This window comes from Dermacentor andersoni, chromosome 8 (genome assembly GCF_023375885.2).
Source record: "Dermacentor andersoni chromosome 8, qqDerAnde1_hic_scaffold, whole genome shotgun sequence".
NCBI lineage: Eukaryota > Metazoa > Arthropoda > Arachnida > Ixodida > Ixodidae > Dermacentor > Dermacentor andersoni.
Genome location: NC_092821.1, coordinates 152,322,419 through 152,340,813, shown reverse-complemented (window position 1 = coordinate 152,340,813; position 18,395 = coordinate 152,322,419). Strand labels below are relative to the sequence as shown.

General features: G+C 42.7%; 1 protein-coding gene across 1 annotated transcript in view; it reads left to right on the top strand.

Annotated features, from left to right (window-relative positions):
• LOC126525488 (TATA element modulatory factor-like) overlaps positions 1–18,395 on the top strand; it is a 58,045-nt gene that overhangs the window by 6,339 nt on the left and 33,311 nt on the right. The window contains exons 5-14 of the mRNA XM_050173376.3: positions 1,822–1,877; positions 7,187–7,290; positions 9,800–9,917; positions 10,410–10,465; positions 10,822–10,892; positions 10,997–11,093; positions 11,760–11,845; positions 13,543–13,604; positions 15,904–15,968; positions 17,030–17,128. Coding sequence (XP_050029333.1) covers positions 1,822–1,877; positions 7,187–7,290; positions 9,800–9,917; positions 10,410–10,465; positions 10,822–10,892; positions 10,997–11,093; positions 11,760–11,845; positions 13,543–13,604; positions 15,904–15,968; positions 17,030–17,128 — 814 coding nt within the window. The remainder of the gene's footprint in view (positions 1–1,821; positions 1,878–7,186; positions 7,291–9,799; positions 9,918–10,409; positions 10,466–10,821; positions 10,893–10,996; positions 11,094–11,759; positions 11,846–13,542; positions 13,605–15,903; positions 15,969–17,029; positions 17,129–18,395) is intronic.

The window sequence follows — 18,395 nt, the reverse complement described above, 5'->3', positions numbered from 1 at the left end:
CCTCAGCGATCACTTAATGCTCATCGGTGGCACAAGTATCACCACCTGCCATGCTGTCCGAATATCGCGTTTCAATCGCTGAGCACTGTACAAACCTCAGAACTGTTAACATGCACATTTGGTGTTGTTAACAGTTCAGAGTTCTGCGCACACTTGCTCTTTTTGGGGAATATTAACCCATATTCCAAGTGGAACTAGCCTGCTGACATAACCAGTGGATAAGAAGGCAACATACAAGCAACTGTAAATGATTATGCACATTTTTGTTATAGCATTTCTGAGGTAGTATGTTCATTTTTATGTACAGGGAAAGTAATAGTGGCCTATCCAGCTGTTAAATCCATTGGCGACTTTATGAAACATTAAAAAGAGCCTGCAACAGATAAGTTTAATTTCTATAGAATGTCTAATCATCGCGATACTCTAATGAAAGGCCTTAGCTGGGTACTTGTGGCCAGGCCTTGATAGGTCTTCTCTTGTGAATAGCACATGGATGGATGGATGGATGGATCGATGGATGGATGCTATGAGCATCCTCTTTGGAACGGGGCGGTGGGTTATGCCACCAAGCTCTTGTTATTATATTGCCTAATGTCCTACCTACCCATGTTAAAAAGAAAAAAAAAGGGAAAGTAAAAAAAAAACTTGCAATGAATTCCCATCACTAAACTTTCTGAACCCCTACTGGGAACACTTCCATTTGTATTAGGTTACCTGGAGGACGCTTAATGAACCTGAGCTAACCTTGCTGTTATTGTGCATGCAGTTTGGCGGAAGATGCAAAGTGTCATGTACAGCATTCTTGAGTCCTATTCATAGCTTCTACATTGCTGGTGAAGATAAAATGAAGATCAGTAGACTGTATTGAGGGGCAGCTTTCTATTGTGGCAGTGGTACTGCAAAATGGTGGCCACATTTTATGCAATTGTTCTTTGACAAAATTGCCCATGGAATGAAAGACCATAGTGACTAATTTGTTATTTGAGTATCATGTTTGTCCATAAGCACCTGAGAGGGCAAAAATTGTCATCCGCCCAACTGTAGCACAAAGTTACAAAGGAAACCCATACGAGTTTCATTTGGGGCTTTGTGCTACAGTTGGGTGGGCGACAACGTTTTCCCTTTCACTAACTTTCTTTCACCTTGCGGGCTCCTGCATAACTGATTTGCCATATATCTATAACCACCTGTAAACAAGAGTGTGATGTTTGGCTAACTGATTCAAAATACTAGTGATTCTAGAGCAGTGTGTGTATTAGGATGGTGGAAAAAAAGCAGGTGACACAGGCAACTTGGTGCTTGTGCCATCGTAACTATGCTGTCTGCCTTCTATTATTGTCTGTGCTGATTGATAATGTCTGCACGTGTGCAGGTCATGGCAGCCCAGTGCATGTAATCCAACTTGACAAACAATATTGTTTTTTAATTTATGGTGGCCATGGTATCTAGGTTTACAGACTTTGGCCTAACAGAAGTTGATTTCCTGAGTTACTTAGCTTGGCATACAGCACAGCATTTGCACTCCTAGAAGAGTTACTACATAAAAGTCAGTTAATTGAAGTTGTATAAAATGGTGCACATACCCAATAGCCAGATTTAATTGTCATAACCAATAATGCAGATTGGGAGCATTGTAGTAAGCAGGTTATTTCTCCATAGAACACACACAAAGGTTAATTGTGCATCAGCTGCTCTTTATTATATTCGATATCTTGATTGTTATAAGTGAGTTAAACTGTACTAGCATGTGAGTTGACTGTATTTCTGCACAGGTGCACTTCTGAACCTGTGATAGCATTCTCCGTTTCTCGACGTTTGCAGGTGGTGCTACTACTGAAAGTTTAGAAGATATGTCTGAAGTAGAAGGCCTTAGAGCAGTGAGTGCATCAATTTTATTTTATATTTTCTTGCTTTTCTATGTCTTGTTTTTCTAGTACGAAGTAATATTGTGATATACCACATACTTATGATTTCAAGGTACCTTACCAAGTGAAGAAAAACTGGAGGACTTTGTCACTGCAGGTAGCAAGGAGTCATATAACAATATGTTGTCACAAAAACATTTTTTGCTTTTGGTCAGCGATCGTTTTAACTGAACTACCACTGTTATCATGTTAATGTTCTTGGCGAGATGTGCTTACTGTGCCAGAACATTCATGAGTGTTGTCAACACTCTTGAGAGTGAGATGGGCCCATCCTAATTAGATCGTACATACAGTCAAGAGCGGTAGTCTGGGGACCACGGCATCTGGCAAAAATTTATATTTCCTTTAGTGCAGCCATGCGATGTAGAATTTTCTTAATTCATTGCATGGGTTGAACAGGTGGACGGAAGTTGTACCACTTGATTTCAGCTTGCATGTCTAGGCTGTGAAGAAAATAAATTTTTATCTTTTTTGCGGCATCTGGAGTCATCAGACTTTTGCCTGCTATTGTATACTACAAACGCTGAGGCACATTTTGAAGTGGTGTGAGCACCGTTAACCACTCTGGAATCTGCAAGGACCTGTTATAGACAATCACCAGACTAGATATGTAAAATTTCATGAAATTTTGAGGAGCATGAAAAAACCGGTTTCTTTCATGTTTTCTGTTTCAGAAAAATACGAAAAAAATACAATTGCGCACAGAGCTATGAAAAACCCGACACATTTATTTCTCTAATACTGAAAACAATATACTTGTTACATTATTGCATCATAATTATTGTTGGATCCCAAAAGTGTGTACTTTGCGATTGTACACATTATTTATCCATTGTATACGTTATAAACTTTCAAACTTCAAAAGTCCCAGCAGAGTTTCCGGGTTCAAAATCTAGGCACGATTTCACGTCAAGGCATCGGTTTCACATCAAAGCATCAAGACGGTCATTTGTATCAATCTGTGTCTGGTTAATTTCCGCTTGATGGGTCAATGCTTCGCTGTGCAGCACACGAAGCCTTACGGGCATTGAGGTTCGAGTGCACGCACACAAGTTTTTGCATGCGATCCTCTGTGAGCCTGTTGCATAGCTTAGTGTGTGCATTTTAAAACTCGGACCAGTTTCTTTCACATGCCACTGAAGATGTGGGAATCAGCAGTACGCGACAGGCAAGGGGGCTCAAGGGTTGGTTGGAGCAGTCCTTGCCACCACGTGGATGAATCCAGGTGCTTTGCAGACTCCCAAACGCCTTTTTTTGGGCAAGCTATTAGCTACGTTGAAAGGAGTTGCATCACAACAGAAGAATACTGTGGGGAAGCTCTGCTTTTTTTTCCAACTTTATCGTGGTTGAAAACGAAATGAAAAAAAGCCTTTTTTTGTTAAATTGTAAATGTTTTTTTCAACCGCTTGCATCTCTAAACCAGAATGGAACAGTGTGATTCAGTTCAACAACTTCTGACTGATTATTCTTGCCGCATCACTGTCACACAAACGCCAATTATAATAAAATATTGTCAGCGTAAAAAACCTGGTTTTAGAGAGTATACATATAGAGTAGCCTTCATGCAAAATTTTATGTTTGCAGTACGAGTGGATGCTTCACAAAAGGCTTGCAAAGTTAGATGTTATTGATATCAAGATTGAAAAAAGAGAAATGCCCCCATTAGGGGGGGGGGGGGTAGTTTGCCAGAAGTGATGCATGACTAAGAAAGCATGGCTTCTTATTGTGACCTCCAAGATTGGTTGTTGCCTGCTGCTTCCCGTGGTATGCTGATAAATCTTGGTGGCGATGTGCTGGGACCTATGTCGTAGCCACAAACTACCTAGTGCGCACATTGTCTGCTTAGGTGCCACTTAAAGGGGCCCTCAGCAGGCCACATAGCAAATTTTGATTATATGTTGGAAGTTGTTACTTCCCCTCTAGGGAGCGTTTTACAGCAGTCATTTTTCAAATTAGATCATAAACAGCACAGATAGAAATGTTTGAAGTGTCACAAAATTATGATTTCAGGAGGTGAGCATCACCGCCAGCATACCGCCTCACCACTTTCCCCCGTCTAGCCTCCACAAGCGAAATTGTTCTCCCATACCAGAGCCAGAGGATTGTATGACGGAAACATCACGGGCTCCACCTTCTTTCTTTTTCTCTCTCTCTCTCTTGCGTTTTTGCTTTGTGGCGCCCTTCCAGTGATGCTCCCACGGGCGAGCTGTTCTGTTTTTCTCATATCAAGCAGTGCATGATTTTGTGCACTGTGAACGAGAACACCTGATTAGTGGTATAAGTCAGTGCCATAGTCATGACAGGGTGTCTGCCAACCAGGAAAACCGGGAATTAATTCTAGGGGATTCTGAGTAGTCCTAAAATTCTGAGAGAAAACTCAGGGAATTTGTGCTTCTATCAAGGAAAATTAGCTGTGATGTTACCGAAAGGGAACGAAAATGCTGGCTCGAGTAAAAGAGAGGAATCGTAATGAATGGTCTTTCACTACGTGTCGCTGGATGGAGAAGTCACCTGTGTACAGTGAACGACCAACTTTCTGGATGTTCGATAATTTGGACGGCTTCGCGGTACCACCACGTACCTATCGTGTCAGTGTATAAGAACGTCTGAAATTTTGGATGCAAGAATCCTTCGCTGTTAGATTTTCCTGAAATTTTGTCTTGACTGCAGGTCTGAAACGGCATTAATCAAAGCCACTACCGCCGCCATTTTGATTACCTTGCTGCCTCTAAGTGGCGCTCTCACACGCAAATCCGCTGGCAGCCATCGCCACCACTGCGACGACACTAGGCCTAGCTGCTTCGACGTTTCTTGCCGTTTGGTGCTATGGTTGTCATTGCAACATTTCGCCACTGTCAGCAATGGCACCGACACCTCGCAATTAGCTTCGGCGGCTACGTGTTTGCCCCGTGTCGTCTTCCTTCGTCCATCATTTTATTTGGCGCCTTCGTTCTAAACATGTATAACCAACTCACCCACCAGCACGTGCTCAGTTCGAAGCTCAGAAAACATGGCACGTTGCATAATGCTGGTTCATTAAAGTCAGCTTCGCCTCAATACAGCATTTTATGCTGCGAAGCATATGCAATAGTATTTGCAGTGAAGCATAACAAGCGTGGGAAGGGATAATTGTCACGGGACGGAGTATGTATTCCTTAATTATACACGCATGCACCCGCCATCACCTGTCACAGTACGAGCACCAGTATGCCTAATAAGTGTGCTGGCAGGCCTTCAGAGCTTTTTCGGATGTGCCTGTGGCGATTTGAGCCCTTAATGGCAGCAAAAGACATGCACTCATTTTTTCGAACTGCCCGAATTTTCTTATGTTTTCGTGGCTGCTAGGGAGTCCGTAAAATTGGATGTTGACTGTACAACTGACCAAGAGGATCCTTCAGATGGTTCGTGGGGCGAACGCGCAGCGGAATTACGATGAGGACAGAAAGGGCCAACGCATTGAGGAATGAACGAAAAGGAAGCATGCCGTCACTTCTTTGAATAAGCTTGAGCTCAAAAAAACAAAGTGTTGGCTGATGCCACGATGCAGGTGTCCCTCATCCACACCAAAGTTAACTCTTTAAAGCAGTGAAACGCAACACTGAGGTGTTGTGCGTGGGCCTAGAGTATGTCAGGACAGTTGAGGTTGACTTACCAGCTGTTGCGAGAGAATCTCTGCTGTGACAAAGTTCGGGCCTCATACCAACGAGTTCACTATCAGTTGATAGATATAGCTCGTATTTGAAAATATTTGCTTCAGTATGCATCTCCTTTTTATTTGTAATTGAGAATGTTCGACTCGATTTTATTTTGAAGGGTTCTGCCTTTTTTTTTAAAGACATTTTATTCACTGCGCATTTTACTAACCCTTCCCATTCTGTTTTCTTCTGGAATAAAGTAAACACTACTCTTGAGTAGTCAAACCGGATTAAGTTTCTTTTTTGTTTAACATGCTTACTAGAGAGTGACAGCATCAGGTGACATGTTGTCAGCTCGTCTTGACATAAAAGAAAGTTCTGTTTCACTCAGAGAATTTTGCAAAGACACTCGGGGAAAACCTGGAAAACTCAGGGAATTTGGAAATGTTGCACCCTGCACGAGCACTGAGTCAGACGCAAGCAGATCAAAGAGCACAATCATATGATGAAACCTGGTAGAAAATAGCAGCTAGTTTCGTTTCTTGCGTGTGCAACTGCACGACATTAGAGCAAGCAGACGAAATGGAAGTATGTCACCCTTGCTACAGCTTAGAGTAAAACGAACACTCCCAGACATTCAGTTTGTAGGTTTTATTATTTCTCTAAACTTTAAATTGTCTATTGAAGCAACAGATCAAACAAATAGCTGATATTGCCTTGAACAATTCTTGAAGTCGCATGTACCTGTGAGTGACGTCACAGCACTGCCATTTACGAGGTGCACTTGTGCGACTGATGTCGACTCTCCTGCTGGGAGCGCAGCACTCACGAAGAAAAGGGTGCACCGTGTGTGCGTTGAAATTTCCGCTTTTTTCGCAGCGCGTAGTGGTGTAATGCAATGCGTTGGCGGGCTAGTTGGTGCGAATCCATGAATACTTTGTTTAGCGCAAAACAACAGACACAAGAAAGTATTCGTGTAATACTTTGCGGACACAATTGTTAGCATGCATTGTATGCACTGTGCTTGTCAGCGCCGAATGGCCAGACCTGGTGAGGGGCCCTCTAAAGGCTGCTAGTAAGAAAGTTGGATGCTTTAAAACATATGTATTTACTTTATTTTTATCTTTCATTATCTGTCACGCAAAAAAGGTGAGCCATCGCCAGCGCACGGCAACAACTTTGTTTATATTTTTATGTCAATTAAGAATAGAAAAAGAAAATTAGACACACATGAGCTCCGGAACTTTGCTAAGGTTAGTTTCATAGAATATCTTACTCAATAGTATATACTACTAATATAGCCAAAAAATTTAGCAAACAAAGTGAAATTTTGTTGGAGTTGGCCTTTAAAAAGTGGTGGTCCCTTCCCTTCACAGGTGACAGTATGTTGAGGCACACCTCGCAAACAAAGAGCACCCCCCAGCTGGTTGAGGTGCGTCTTAGCAAACCTAAGGCAAGGACATGAACACAAAGCATATTGAGGGGCACTTGCCAATGCATTATTCACCTCTCGCTGACTGTAGTGATGTTACTGCATGCTGAACCTAGTCCAGATCCTTTTCCCAGATTTTTTTTTTTTTTTTTTTCGAATAGTGGCCACAATGGTGGTACCCTTTTGTTTTTCAGCGGCTGAACAAGCTACAGAGTGTCCTGGATGCCCGAGAGCGCAAGGTATTCCTGCTCAGCAAGGAGATGGCTGAAATGGCGGATAGCAATGCTGCACTACAGAGGTGCGAACCACCATCCATGGCTCCTGATGTCTGTTGCCAAACATGCTCCAGTATCCCAACTGCAGATAACTTGCCGAGCTAGCACTACATGTTAGCAGAAAACTGAAAATCATGAGGGACAGTTGCAAAAAAAGGTTCAACAAGCACTGAATAAAATTTAGTTGCGAATTGGCACATTTAGGCAGGTGCTCTATATGCTCATTTAAGAACTGCACCTTTTTTCGCTATCTTGACAAGGTATGGCTACACGGCAGCGGGCCATTGCAGTCTAATTTTTCTGGTCATATGTACTATTCTTGATTTCTTAGTGCAAAAAGAGTGGGCACTGTGGTTTTCATAGCGAGTATGTTTGTTCTCGCAAGCATGCCACGCAGCTAGTGCCTATCTATATAGTCGTCACTACTGTCACTTTCGCCGCTGCTCAGATTAGATTTGGTAGCACAATCAGGGATACAGTTGCCCTCAATTGCCCTCTGTGGCATTAGAGATGATTGTGATTTCAAAGCTTTTCACAACAATGTCCGAAAACCACACATGCTGTGTGCTCAGAATCCAAGAGCATACACACATGCTGTGACGCTCTCTTCAGTCTTCAAATTCGTTATTTCAGCATTTATTTATTTATTTTTATTTTATTTTTAATTTTTGGCTGCCAAGTTGGGGGCGCAGCCCTTGTGTGAATGTGACCCTTAGTCAATTATATGCAGTACTTTTACTTTACCTTGAGTTCTGCACGTATCGCGCATCAATGAACTATCATCCACGTCTATGTTTTCACAAACTATAGATATTATGGAATGCTCTGAAAGACTGCCCAACCATTGCAGGCCCAATAGATCTTGTCTCCTGATACATTTTATTTCAAATAGACACAACATGTTTAAATATATAGTGCTTGTCCTGTTTGTGTTTCTTATTCAAGTCTATATTACAGCAGTTAAGAGCGTGGAATTGGGTTTTTTGTGTCTGTCCATTCCATCATGCCATCATCAACCAAGCCACCTTCTCACGTCACCACTTGCGTCACTTTTCTCCATAAGGCAATAAAAAAGAAAGCTTGGCCCATTGCTTAAAAGGGCCATGACATTAAATTTTTGAGCGTGAATTATGCATTGCATGTTGAATAAATAGCAAGCTCACAAAGTTTGAGCTCATTCAGTATGATAGAGTATTTGTAATTTAATTTTTTATATCACAGTTAAATCATACAGCATTGTGGCAACACTTATGGATGGCGAAGTGAAGTTTGTTGCGGGTTGAGTGTGAGTGGTATACACGTGATTTTGTTTTTGCACACGATTCTCAATGGTGGGCCAGAGACAGTTTCTGCAGTTATTCTCTGGTTTGTACGGTTTTTATTATGTAAGTGAAATAATTTTGTGCACAATGCAATGGTGACGCCCTTACTGCACTGTTGGATGCCAAAGCTTGCTGGCACTCCAGCATGGCATGCATGTAGTTTGGGAATTTTTCATACCAGGTGAAGGGTGGGGGGGTATTTATTCTGTAAGTGTCCACACAGTGGGCTGTCCATTTCGGCCACTGCTCATTGTATGAGCGAGGAGGAGGCAGGTAGGCTAGGGTAGCAGGCCTCCGAGATTCGGAGAGTGATGGCATCTGTGCATTTTTCTACTTCATAAATCTCAATAGGGGGTACATACTCTAGTAGACGAAGACAAGAAACCCACCGCAGTGGCTTAGTGGCTATGCTGTTGTGCTACTAAGCACGAGGTCGCGGGATCAAATCCCAGAAGCGGCTGCCGCACATCGATGGGGGTGAAGTACAAAAATGCCCGTGTCCTATGCATTGGGCCATGTTAAAGATCGCCTCGCCTGCCTCATAACCAAATCATAGTTTTTGACACGTAAAACCCTGGAATTCAATTCAGACTAAGACAAGAGGACATTATGTTCATTGCAAAAAAAAAAAAATGAAGGTTATTCTTATCTCTAAGCAGCAACACTATTCACTATAAAGGATTGGCTGAAAATTGGACAGTCTTAAAATGATTTTCAGTAAATAATCTAAACTGTTCGAGCTTAGACTACATAGTTGCAAATAAAGATTTTTGATGAATAATAACTTAACAAAAGAATTGAAGGATGCTTACGATACTGTAACATAGTAGTTATATTGTGTAATGGAGAAAGTTAGAAATAGCTGTAATAGTGTTTTGCGTTAAGGTTTGGTGATCCCTTCAATGCAGTCAAGGTGCAGTCATCATGCAACTTGGCACACACAGCACAGCATGATGCAGAAACTATTCACAGCACAACTTTCAGTGCAGCAGTCATTTCCCAGCATTCTTTCAAGGACTGCTCGTACGTGTCACTCAGTGAAATGTTGTCATTGTGCTGCCATCGTCATCTTATTTTGTCGTCACCTCTAATCTCTTTGGGAGCATGTACAGCACCTCTAGCATGAGTCACCCAGGTGTCATTTCTATGCCTCTGTCATACAATGGTAGTTTCAGCACACGCCATCTAAGCTGTGCTCTTCAATGCGCAGTGCATTGCAGAAATCTGAGCAGCAGCGGGTCAAGGACAATCAGGACACATCGAGGCTGACACAAGAGTTCACTCACCGCCTTGCCCGCCTGGAAACGAAGCTTTTGGACACAGCTAGGGTAATGAATTCTCAACTCATTACATGCTCGTGCTAATGATTGCATGAAAGATGCTTTCAGCCTTGTTGTTGGCTAAACCTATTTGTGTAGAAAAACAAGCTGAGTTCATCAAGCCTTTACATTCTGAGAATATCGAATATGAGCTTAGCTCATGTGAAGAAACTTTGAATGTCAATACATTTCATCATAGGGCTGTCCATAGTTCTGTGCTTTATTCGTACCATTGCCAGACAGCATAAGCAACTTAATGAAGAAAAATTTTTCACAGAGGCATTTATTTTTGCTGTTACTCAACTTCGTAACAGTGCCTTGACTACAGCGTATACTTTTGCACAATGCTGTGTTTTCGTGTGTCTCTGCACATGAAAAGACAGGCTGGGAAGAGTGGCAGTGAAAGTTAGTGCATTGCCTTATGCTTTTGGCATGGTAAGCGTCACTCTCTTGGACAAGTTGTGCACCCCTTCCCTCTACCCCTCTTCTTTATGTCTTTAGGAAAGAGATTCTCTGAAGGCCAAACTCGAGGCTGTCCAACAGGAGGCTGTGTCCAAGTAAGTTTGTTTGGTCATAACACTAACTTTCTGCAAAGCATGAAGGGCACCTTTAGGTAATCTTGAAATGATGGCATAAATTGCTCAAGATATTGTTTAAATATGTCTAGGAAAGCAGCAGTGCACTGAACTGTGCTAATCAAGCCTTCACCATGGCCCTGCTTTCAGGTTCCCAACATCTTCACACTGATATGATGCTTTTCATTATAAGTAATAATTCATGAATGTTTGCACAGAAGGTGTAACATATTCAGCTGCATGTTAGCAAACTAGTCAGTAGCCTGGAATAGTTACTGTTACTTTGAGGTGTTATACATAAGGAGAACCTCATTTATTGTTCTTTCTTTGTTGTTTAGAGTGAGCATTTCCCAAATGGATGTTCTACTCAAGGAGAAGGATGAACAGATTGCTGAGCTCATGTCAGAAGGTGAATTATTTTTAATCTCATTTGTACTATGGGGAATGTATTCTTGTGAGATTGCAGGGACAGTCGCATCATTTTGATGCGTGTACACCTCTTGACTTTCTCAGGAGAGAAGTTGTCTAAGCAGCATCTGCAGCAGTCAACAATCATCAAGAAACTGCGGGCCAAGGAAAAGGAGATGGAGAACCTCATCAAGACTCACAAGTAGGTTCTACCATCATGAAGGGGTTCTGAAGCCATGTTGACAACAAATGAAAGGCCCAAAAGCTACTTGTGTTTTGTCATGTTGTCTCTACCACAAAGAGACTACATTTTGCCTTTTTATGTTGTATTGCAATTTTGGGCGTTTCTAACCCTAGCAGAGGCATGTTGTTATACAGACGTCAACACATGCTTACTGTTTGGAAAGAACAATGTCAAATACTAATGGGCAGCATTTCGCTTCACTAAATTTCTTCTTCTTATCTGTTCCAATGATAATGGGTTGGTAAGTCAAGGGTCTTAAGTACCGAAAAGCCCTTGTAGTACGTAATTGTCAACCTGTATGTAACACAAGGGACAATATCAAGGCCACAAAGAGTGGCCTTGATTGAAAAAGAACAAATTTATGTGTTCATTATGTGACTCAAAATTAGTTGTGTTTCTTTCCTGGGGGCGGGGCATAGTCAAACTTGTAAACCTCTGAAAGCTTTTGTTCACAAATAGGAAGGACTAACATTACATTGTCAAAAATTCAGAATCAAGTTTACACAGTTGAGATTTTATGGTACTTGCGCTGATCAATGCCAGTCATCTGATTTGTCTTGTAGTTGAAGAGGGAGAGCTTGAAAAGCTGTGGTAATGATTGTCTTCATTTTCTATGCGTGCTAGGGAGCGCCTGGAAGAGCAGAGCAAAGAGCTTGACCGGCTTCGACGGTCGCTAAGTGCCAAAGATGAACAGGAGAAGAAGCACATTGGTAAACATTTTCTGTTGTCTCCACGGCCAAACTTCTCTTATACCCCTGACACGCGGGCGCTCTAAAGTTCTTTAGGTAAGGGGACATCTACCAGAAAGCCATACAAGCGCAGTGACACACGATAAAGGAGTATCTCCTTTACGGCAAAGTTCCTTTGCGGGAAAGGAGATGGCACATCTACTTTTCGAGCGGAGGAGGAGTTACTCTCGCACACAGTGTGCACAACTCATCAATGGAAGGAAACCTGCCACACAACTATGGTGCCCCATAAGTATTTTTTTACCTTGCGAAAATGTTTTAATTTTTAGCGGTAGTGCGATTTGTCGAACAGTGAAGATTTACTCTAGCTACACTCTCAAACGCTCGCATCACGTCCCTAGTGCTGCCATGTTGAATTCCGGCAGTGTCATTTCCTGCGTAGTCTTTGGTGTGTTAGCGTCGTGAAACCATCGTTCGTTGAGCATGTAGGCCCATCTTCCGCGGTTGGCGTCACGAAGGGACACCGCCGAAGCAGTCAATGTGAAGCATGCTCATGATGAGTGTGCGTTTGATGTTTTCCACTTTCGCCTTGGCTGCGTTTATCTCATATTCAAGAGATCCGAGCGCAACAAGCATCAGAGCGACCTCAACTCTTGCTTCATCGCTAGAATTTTGCTGAGCCATGATGCAAATGCGCAGTTCTGTCACACAATCCCAGTTGTGCGAATAACACATTCAATAATACGCTTTACGCCTGCACGCACGAAGGAAGGGACAACAAAGACGTGAAAAAGGATGACAGAAAGGTGGCCAGCACCAGAATAAACAGCATGCACAGCCATTCTAGTACACAGTAGCATAGCAAAACGCCGACTGTACATAATTGCTGTACCAATTTAAATTGCTGCTAAGAGCGCAAGAACGCGAATAAGATAAACCAATATGCACATTATAAGCCATCAACAACGAAAAAAAAAAATGTTATGGGTTCTACAGTAGCTAAGTGTAATCCAAATACACAGCTTTTTAAAAATGTTTTCTCTCTTGCTGCTTTGACAACCAGCACTATTTTTCTCGCGGCGTTCATCTGAGGAGCCACCTAAGGAACTTAGTGTGATACCATGTATCATCGGCGCAAATCCTTTCTGCAAAGGGTCCTTCAGAGTAACAAAAGGGGTTCGCTGCAAAGGACTTTAGTTTTGCCCGTGTGTCAGGTGTATTACACAGAGTAAGGGTAAGAAATAGTAGGCATGCAAAACGGGAACACCGGGAAGGGCAACACAAACCTGGAAGGTCACAGAGTGGCTGAACAGAAGGATGACACAATAAGTCATCTGCACGTGCTCAAGGGAAGGCAGTGTCAACTTGTCAATCATGCACGTCTAGACACTTGCGAAAAATAATAGTTTATGTGTGACAATTCCTCATTGTGCAAAATAATTGAGGGCTGATTTATGCAGTCCAAGTACTGTACAATTGTGGTAAAAGTAAGGAACAGATAGCTTGAGCACATTTTTTTAGAGAAGTGTAGGTGAATGTTAGTTAATTATTCATTTTGTTCTCACAAAATGCTCTGCTTCTAACTTAGGCAAACTTACAATGTGGCCACTTACTGTTCACTTATTCTTTAAAAGTAGAAGCTTGTGATACTGTGGCTATGTACATGCAGCATGGAGAACTGAACTTTTATTTACTGTATTCTTTTCATCCCACGCCAGACACAATACGGCACTTGACGTCGTCAACACAAAAGCTGGAGAGAGAAGCAACAGCACTTCAGGTGAAAGACAACAGAATTTTTTTAGTGCCTGAGTCAATGAAAAAAGGCAGAAAGAATGGACAACGAAAAGGAGTTTTGTAAAATACAGCTCATAACTTTCTGCCTTTTAACTTTGCCTTTGACAACCAATTACGCTGTGTGGAATACAGTAGACTCCCTTTAATACAAACTGGAGAGGACCGTGATAATTTGTTCGTCTTATCAGAAGTTCGTTTTATCATAAGAATAATTAGCAACATGACCAGGTGCATCCAAATATCTTACTTCAAAACGGTAATTGAAGTAGACTTAAAGCGGGGGGAAAAACGACGTATAAAGCATTTATTTAGCTGTACTTAATAGAAAACTGTTTTCAAGTGGTGCTCTTGCTTGGTTTCATCCAGTCCTTGATAGATGTTTGGTGCTTCTGTGCAAATCGGCGAGCAGCCACAAACGATGTCATCTCACCTAATGACCTTAAAAATCCTTCTGTGCCTTCATGCTGCTGGAAAAAGTTCACTAGGGAGTTCAAGCAGGCATCTGTCCCCTCGCAGGTCATAGGTGCAAGCTCGGAGCTAGAAAAAGTATGAAGGAGCACGCTGAGCGCGCGGCAAAGCAATGCAACCTAGAGGAAAGTCTAGGTGACATTGAGCAAAGTGGGGAAGGAGAAACGAGGCAAAGTGTCGCAGAGGAAGAAGGTGGGCGAAGGCATGCTGGATTAACCTCCTCTGGCAGTTGCTTCAGGTTTAGTTTGTGATACGGACGTACTGGGTTGGTCTCGTGATAACCATCCTCGCACGCCATACACTGTGTGTGTGAGAGAAAGCGTGTGACGGTGAGCCGACGATGGCAACTCAATCTCGCATGTGCAAAGGAGGAAAGGGGGGGAGGGAGTGCACTGTCTTTCATCACGTGAATGGCATTGGAGAGAGTAGGGATAGCGGTGTTGTACTTTGGCTGCGGGCGGTCGCACAGGCTTTATCTTGAACGCGATCTGCTTTGAGGACACGGTCTAGGTGGCCGATCGCTCGTAGCTTTGCGTATGCTGTGTTCTACTACTCAGTTTACGTTGAAGCGATAGACAGCGCGAAGGTCACTTCACTTGCTGCTGCTGCCGCGGTTCCTCACGCAAGCATTTTGACAGCGAGCGTCCACAGTCATCGAGTGTGATGTGTTCATGTTTTCCTGTGCGCGCTAACACCATGCTTGTTAATCTAGTTAGTAAGCGAATGCTTACAAGGGGGGCGTTCTAGTCCAGCAGCTGCTGCATATGGCACGGCTGTGTGAGCCCTGTCTTGAGTACAATCTGTGATGCAAACAGTCTAGGCGCACCGAGGGCCGGTAGCTTCATATGCGCTATAGCATCTGTACGCTTGCGCCGCACCTGCGTTCAAGAAGTGAAACGTCACTGTCTCTTTTTATTTCCTCCTCTTGTTTTCATCTCTGTCCACAGGCGATGTATGCCACAGGCATCCAGTAGGGTGCCTTGATGCACACCCCCCTGGTCGCGCCGCATCAAGGCACCCTAGCCCTCAGGATCGGTAGCGGGGCCGGTCGCTTTGAGTGTTTGTCTTAACTGAAGCGCACATCTCAGGTGGTTTGTCTTAAGGGGACTTTTTTTTGCCTTGAGTCTATAGAAAAAGCATACAAACATTCCCACAGTGTTCGTTATATGCGAGAATTTGGCCGAATCGTCTTAACGCGAGTCTGCTGTATATATTTGGCTTCCTGTTTTACTTATACTGTCTCTTGACTGCTTTGTACGTGACCCGCATCTTGTGCTCTTCTGTCATTATCCTTCATTCTTGTTCCACAAGACATTTGGAAATCTTAAAAGCTTCATCTAGACTGCTGACTTACCTAATCATTGTACATTGAATAAGTTAGCCTTCAGAGTCTGTCATCAGAGTGGTTTGAATATGTTGGATGTTATGTTACTCTATAAACAGGGACACTTGGTGCCCTGATAATTTTTTTTTAACTGGAAAAAGCCAACATAAGTTGAAAGATGTCCACAAACATGCCATTAACAACTGTATATATTAAAGAATGTGATTGCTGTCAGTTAAACCACTGGCCATGCGTAAAGTCAGAGTTGTCATCACAAGTGCTTATCACAAAAGTAAGAGCCAGCTGTTGCAAGGAAAACAAATCTAACCTTGTGCTCTAAGGCACTGAAATTCCTTCTGAAATTATGCTTCCAACAAATGCAAGTGTTGTGTGCACGTCTACGCCCTCTCTGTCTGTGTCAGTTTTGGTGGCTAAAAGAAATGTTCAGTTGTCATCCTTGTAACATTGAATCCTTGGTTTTCAACATTAGGAATCTCTTAATGAATCAACCATCAACTTGAAGGACGCCATGAGCAATCTTGACACTGCGTACAGGTAAAACATTGCTCACTTTGTTACTGTGTGCTGTGACACCTTATTGCTACATGACATTGTTGTTTTTGGTGCCTTTGAACAAGGTTCAGTTTTGGTATCAGCACATAGCCCACTGGTGCTATCAGGTTTTAGCTGCAAAGTGCTGTAGCTCCTAGCATGCTGGGCCTATCAATATCCAATGTATGTAATGTGCTTCATGTAGTGGTATTCTCAAATTAACTTGATAATCACTGGTTGATATGCATAATTACGCCCTGCAAGTTGATGGCTAATTGCCAGCTAGTTATTGGAGATTCGATTGAGGCTGCTGGCACTGTTGTCATCGCTATTGCTGCTGAGTTGTGGTTTTCTTTAGTGGGCACTAGTTCACTCAATAAAGGGCTCTATGATTCTTTACTTCAGGGTTGTTGCATGCCTTCCCGCCGGTGTGCTTTTACACCCACATGACAGCATCACCGTGATATGCTGACAATTCAGCATAAATTATGATGTCAATTATGTGAGCCTAAAAAACTTGGAAGCAAATTCTCTGTCCAGATTTGTGTCTGCAGTGAACTGTCCTCCTGTAGTACTTTTTGTCACCCGTTGTCATATCTGTGCATCGTATCCACACTTGTTTGCATGTTATAAACTCATTTGATCGTAATCATGATGGTTTTAAGGAAGCACAATGTCCATCATGGATAATAACAGTCTTTCACACTGAGACAAGAGTTCAATAACACAGCATTTGTGAGACAGGGAGAACAGAAAACGAACACTTTGCTCATGATTATGCTACATGTTTGATCTAGAAATTGTAGTAGCTAATTTTCATACTTTGATATCTCTGTTCAGCTCCTCTATCCCTGTTCCTTTAATAAAATGATGCTCCGGGCCATTTAGCATTGTCTTAGAGCTTTTGTTTTGGTATAATTCTGACTGACATTTTTCTGTATGTTGGTCAGACTTTTTCTATGTGGTGTACGCAATCTTGCCTGCCTTTTCCAGCTAAACTGCACTCTCTTGCATGGTAGAGATCGCTGGCTTATAGTTCTTTTGTCCATTTTACATTCTTGCAGTGAGATAGCTCAGTTGCAGCATGCCAATGCCGAGTTTGAGAGGCAAGCAAAGGAGGCATCCCTAAGTGCCAAGATGGCTGCTGGTGAAGAGATACGCAGGTAGGCAATGCTCCTTGCCAATTTGAATGAAATATCTCTTTGCATATTAATTTGAGCAACTGAGATCATTATATGGAAGCATACGCATCTGCCTGTCTGCCCTTCTACCCATTTATTGAAGAACAACAAAATGCTCATCTAGTAAGCTGGTGTTGCAATGTGGGCATGTTGGTGTGTCATCTTGGAATACTAGTGTGGCACAAACAAGACAAGGTCATGAGAAGAGCACGTGAACACACAGGAGCTGTGTACATGTACAGGGTTTGTCTATAAAGTAATGAGACTGGGTCTGGTAAAAAAAATTTATTGATCCGATCAGTATATATTGTGAGCAAAATATTCGCGTATCATCTTCCTCATCTATAAAATTGAATTAAAATTCTTCAAAATAGTCTTCCTTGGTGTCAATACACCGCTGCCAACGTGATTCCCACATTGCAAAGGCTCCCTGGAAGTCAGCTGCTGTAACCTCTTTCAGAGAGACTGTGACAGCCCCTTAGATGGTGGGAACGTCGTCGAAACGGTGACCTTTCAGGCTTCTCTTGAGCTTTGGGAACAGGAAAAAGTCTGCTGGGCCCACATCGATGCTGTATGGTGGCTGCAGCAAGGTTGCAACCCCTATCTGGGCCAGGTAGGGGGTCACAACAAAGGCGGTGTGGGCTGGAGTGTTGTTGTGGTGGAGCTTCCAGCGATTGGCAGTCTGCAGTCACTTCCGTTTGACGGCTTTGTGAATTAGAAGGGTTTGGGCCCGAGTTAGTTGGTAGAGATCTTTGTGAAGGCACTCAAGGACTTCTTTGTAGAACGTAGCATTGATGGTTCACCCCGGAGGTGCAAATTCTGTGACCACTCTGCGCTTTTCAGAAAAGACAGTGAACATTGTCTTTAACTTGGACTTTGACATTCTCGCTGTCATGAGGTGCGGGGAGTTCATGGTATGCCACTCTGAACTTTGGCGCTTGGTATCGGGGTCGTACTGGAACACCCATGATCCGTTGCCTGTTATTAACTCATCTAAAACGTCATGTTCACTTTCTGGCTACACCAACATCTCATAGGAAACGTAAACTCGTCGTTTTTGTTCATCACTTAACACTTCTGGCACCAATTTCGAATAAACCTTCCGCATGATACAATTTTCTTAAGTAATTTTGCGAACCATTTTTTTGGCATATGTTGAGGTCTTCTGCAATAAATCTGATGCTCAAACGACAGTTGGTGCCCAGGAGATTTTTTTACTTTGGCCACAATTTCGTCCAAACCACTTGTT